This window comes from Notothenia coriiceps, unplaced genomic scaffold, assembly GCF_000735185.1.
Source record: "Notothenia coriiceps isolate Sejong01 unplaced genomic scaffold, NC01 NC01_scaffold00020752, whole genome shotgun sequence".
NCBI classification, from domain to species: domain Eukaryota; kingdom Metazoa; phylum Chordata; class Actinopteri; order Perciformes; family Nototheniidae; genus Notothenia; species Notothenia coriiceps.
This window is the reverse complement of record NW_011353453.1, coordinates 1-4191: the sequence shown is the minus strand read 5'-3', so window position 1 is coordinate 4191 and position 4191 is coordinate 1. Positions and strand designations below refer to the sequence as shown.

At 35.6% G+C, this 4191-nt stretch overlaps 1 protein-coding gene across 1 annotated transcript; it reads left to right on the top strand.

Annotated features, from left to right (window-relative positions):
• Positions 1-1953: 1953 nt before the first annotated feature.
• On the top strand, positions 1954-2424 carry LOC104952910 (FRAS1-related extracellular matrix protein 1-like; the record flags this gene model as incomplete). The annotated part of the gene is made up of 2 exons (XM_010779816.1): positions 1954-2172; positions 2280-2424. Coding segments are annotated over 2 exons (364 nt in total), but the record flags the coding sequence as incomplete, so codon positions are not given.
• Positions 2425-4191: the final 1767 nt, after the last annotated feature.

Here is a 4191-nt window from a genome sequence, read left to right as displayed (position 1 = left end):
CTTGGCAGTCTCACTTTCATTTATCTTTCCATTCCCACAACAATATACATAAAGAAATGGCATATTTTGGACATAGTTCGAATGGTGATTAATCATGATTAATACATTTTTAAGCTGTGATTAATCTGATTAAAAATTGTAATCGTTTGACAGCCCTAATATATATATATATATTATATATTCTGTGATTATTCAACTTTTTAATATTTCGATATTTTGCTTTAACTGATGATCGTAGATTATTTAATCTTTCAGTTCATAAAATAGAACATATAAACAGAAGATAGGATACAATGAGACATGTTAAACTGTCTAGTTTAGTCCTAAAAAAGTGAGTATGATATAAGGTGGTGTAATGCACATGTACCCAAGAACTGAACCTCATAGAATGCTTCACTCATAAGATGACTCATTTTGAATAAATGACACACCCTGTGTCGCCCGTGAATTCATGAACAAGAGACTCATTTTGCACACATCTCTCCGTATTGAACAAATAACCAAAAAGCGGAGGAGAGTCTTGATGACCTGGTGGATTGTTAAACCGCAAAACTATATCAAATCATATGTTCAGAAACTTCTGCAGGAAATTCCAGGTATTAGGGTTAGGTATATTTATACAGTTGTATGCTCAATACGTCCTAACAGTTCAATGTTCCCCAAAAAACGAAAAACTTGCACTACTCGTCTATTCAAGTAGGTTAAACGTTTTTTAAATAGTAATGTTTTCATGAAAATGATTTTTGTTTTGGAATTTGGTTTTGCTGTTGTTAAACTTATTTTTATTAAATGTTCTCTTCGTGAACTGTGATAAGATAAAAGAAAGACTGTTCTCTTCCAGAGTTAAAGCAACATGGGGTAAGTTCTTGATATAAAATGGCCATTTGTAAATGTAACTAAGGCAATCAACAGACAAATTATGAGCATTTACTTCACATCACTTTCACGGGGCTGATGGTGCATACTCTTTGAGAAGACTACACAACATTTTTTCGCCAGAGCTCTCTCATGTGCTGTATTCAGAATAAAGACTCACTTCAGGTCAATGAAATACAGCAGAAGATGCCTAGTTACAACTCATATCTTAACATATTTAAATATGGGTGAGATTGTAACATTTAAAAGGAGAATGTTTATTCATCTGATGTAATATATGACAGGAGCAGCATCTAGTGGCTGAAACACATAATTGCACCTGTGTCAATTGTCTGAACAAGAACAATTAGATCTCTAGTAATTGTTTTCAAACCATGTAGAGACTTTCTGTTTCTGTTCTCAAACTTTTCACAGTGAAACATTTGTAATATCTCTGGCAGCTGGAGACTCTGCAGACTTGACAAAGACTGGCTTTGGTCATGTAACTTGTTTGTATGTCTTTGTGTTGAAACTATTGTGGTTGTTGCTGCTTTTATGATGCATTTCATGTTATTGCACTTCATTTCTACTTTCCTTGCTTAAAGAGTGATTTATAAATATAACAAAAATATAAAACGAACTTAAACTGCACAGTAACCAATAATGTAGTTGAATAAAAAACACCAGAACCTATTATTATTGTTATTAGTGTTATCATTATTATTAGTAGCAGTAGTAGTAAAAGTAGTAGTAGTAGTAGTAGTATTAGTTATATTAGAGAATGTTGTATTCTCTATAACATTTGAAACATTTGAACGTTATTAAGATGGAGGCTTCAAATACAACCAGTGTTTTCTGCCTCTGCACTATCCTTTTATCTTTTTTTAGGTTTGTGTATGATGACGCATACTTGAATTAAATGACAGTTAAGCATTAATTGTATTTAGTTACTTCTCTTTCTGATATTTCCTAACTTTTGTCTCTTTTCGTACACTTCCACCAACCAAAATAAATCTACTGAAACAGCTGATTATTCCCACAGAAGCTCATATATGCTCTTCTTCCTGCACTAAATCAAAGTTATTCACTAAATAAAAGTCTCCTGCTGTGTTCAGGTGGATCGTGTGGATAGGTTACCGCCTAGTCTGTCCACCAGGCGAATTCCTAGCACTGTGGTGGGTCTAGGCGGGGGCCGGTATGGCATCTTCATCACCTCAAAACACCTGCAGGCCTCCGACCCTGACAGCCCCGCGGAAGAGCTGGAGTTCTCCATCAGCAGGCCTCCGCAGTTCGGCTACCTGGAAAATGCTCTCACAGGTGGGCTGTGTGTGAACTTAAAGCTGAGGTTATCAGAATCAGAAATTATGGATGTATTGCATACTGTTATACTCTTTAAGTTGGACTAACAATTCCTGTCCTGTCAGGAGCATACATCAGAGGTTGTTTCACGCAGCGGGACGTGGACCAGCGCGCCGTGGCCTTCGTCCTCCCTGCCGACATGGAGGTGACGGCGGACAGCTTCCAGTTCCTCCTCACTGACCCTGCTGGAAACACCATGCTACCCCAAATGTAGGTTTGTAAAAGAAAGGGTCCGAGAGAAGCACGGGAACCCTGGTCCAGTCAGGGTCAACCATCTCAAATATCACAAATATGATATGAATATGAAGTTAACGAAGAAGAATTCTTTCACTCAAGTATAAATATCACAGTTTAGAAGTGCCATGTTATATAAAAGACATGAATACAAGTACTGGCATATATATATATATATATATATATATATATATAAAGTATCTACTCTATATGCCTGAAGCAGTGGAGTTTTTATATGTACAAAACTGTTGGGGCAACTTAGATGTTTATATATAAGCTTCTGTTGCTTTTTTAAATATGTAAACAAATAGCTGTAGGCTCCATGGTTCCGATGCAACAGCGAGCTCATCGTCACATACAAAGACAGCGAGAGAGAGAGATAGAGAGTTGAAAGTAACATATTATATTTAAGATTTTGAGGCTTATGACATATGAGGCTAATCATTTTAAGAAAATAAATATGGTTTTAACTAACTTTTACTGACTTCCATAAGTGGTGACATGCTGATATAGTTAAAATATTTATCATACAAGTAGACACGTCATCTTTTTATATAAAATACCCACAGCTGTCGGTTAATCATATTAAACTCAGCTGATGGAAGTAAAAATACCGTAGTCTGGTCGTCTTTATTTTTACGTTATTATTATTCAAAGATAAATAAGGAAGTGTGTTTTATATGAGATGGCAGAGACTTCAAATCAGATTATTAAATCAAAGAGGCTTTATGTTTTCTATTATTTTATTTCACTATAGTTATGCGGACGGTCTCAAGGTCCTATTTTGACTGAATAAATCAATAGCGCGTGTAAATAAAATACAAGATTTCTTTATTTTTATATATAAATATTGGGACAAAGCTTATACACAAGTTATTGAGCCGTTTCCGCTCTACATCCTGAACTCCTCCCTTCGATGCAATGCACTTCCGTTTTGGCGGACTGGGTTTGTTTTGCTAGCTAGCTCCGTTGTGCCGACAAAGCACTGATATCGCAGAGACAAAGAGAATATAACAATTACAACATGAAGAAAAGTGGTTCGGGAACTACGTGTGCGGTAGTTGGTTGCAATCACTCGAGAAAGCACCTGAACGAGTGGTTAGATAGAGAGTGCTACGACCACAAACCAGCACCCAGCACCCAGCCATGTTGTTCATTAAATACAGATAAACACAACAAATACTGCATGCATTGTATTTTTAAATATTATATATGAATATTTTCATAGTGATGTAATTGTGTGGGCTGCTTTTATATTTTAATTTGTAATACCTGTTAGGATTAAACATGTGATCTTTCTTGTTGAAGCCATTTCTTTAGTTTCCTCTAAACAATTCATTCATTCAGTGTTATTTATGTACAGTATGAGCTTAATATGAATGATGAACTGTGTTAAAAGAAATTGTAGCACTCTAAGGAACATATGAAATGCAATAATGCAATAACAGTGCAATAATGAAATGAAATTACATCAAACTTTATTTTCACTCAAACAGTACAGGCACATATGATATATTGCACAGCATAAAGAGATCATGTAAATTGTGCATTATGTAAACAACAGACAACTGTTGGCTCCTGTGGGCATGACCTAAATAAGGCAGTTTATTTTGGTTTTAAAATGCTGAGATATTTACTGCAGAACTGTAACCTTCCCTCAACAAAATCGTCAACAATTTTCGGGAGCATGTGGGCAAAGTAGAATGTGCGCAGCCTTATGATATGCCCCTGGACAAAGTCTTG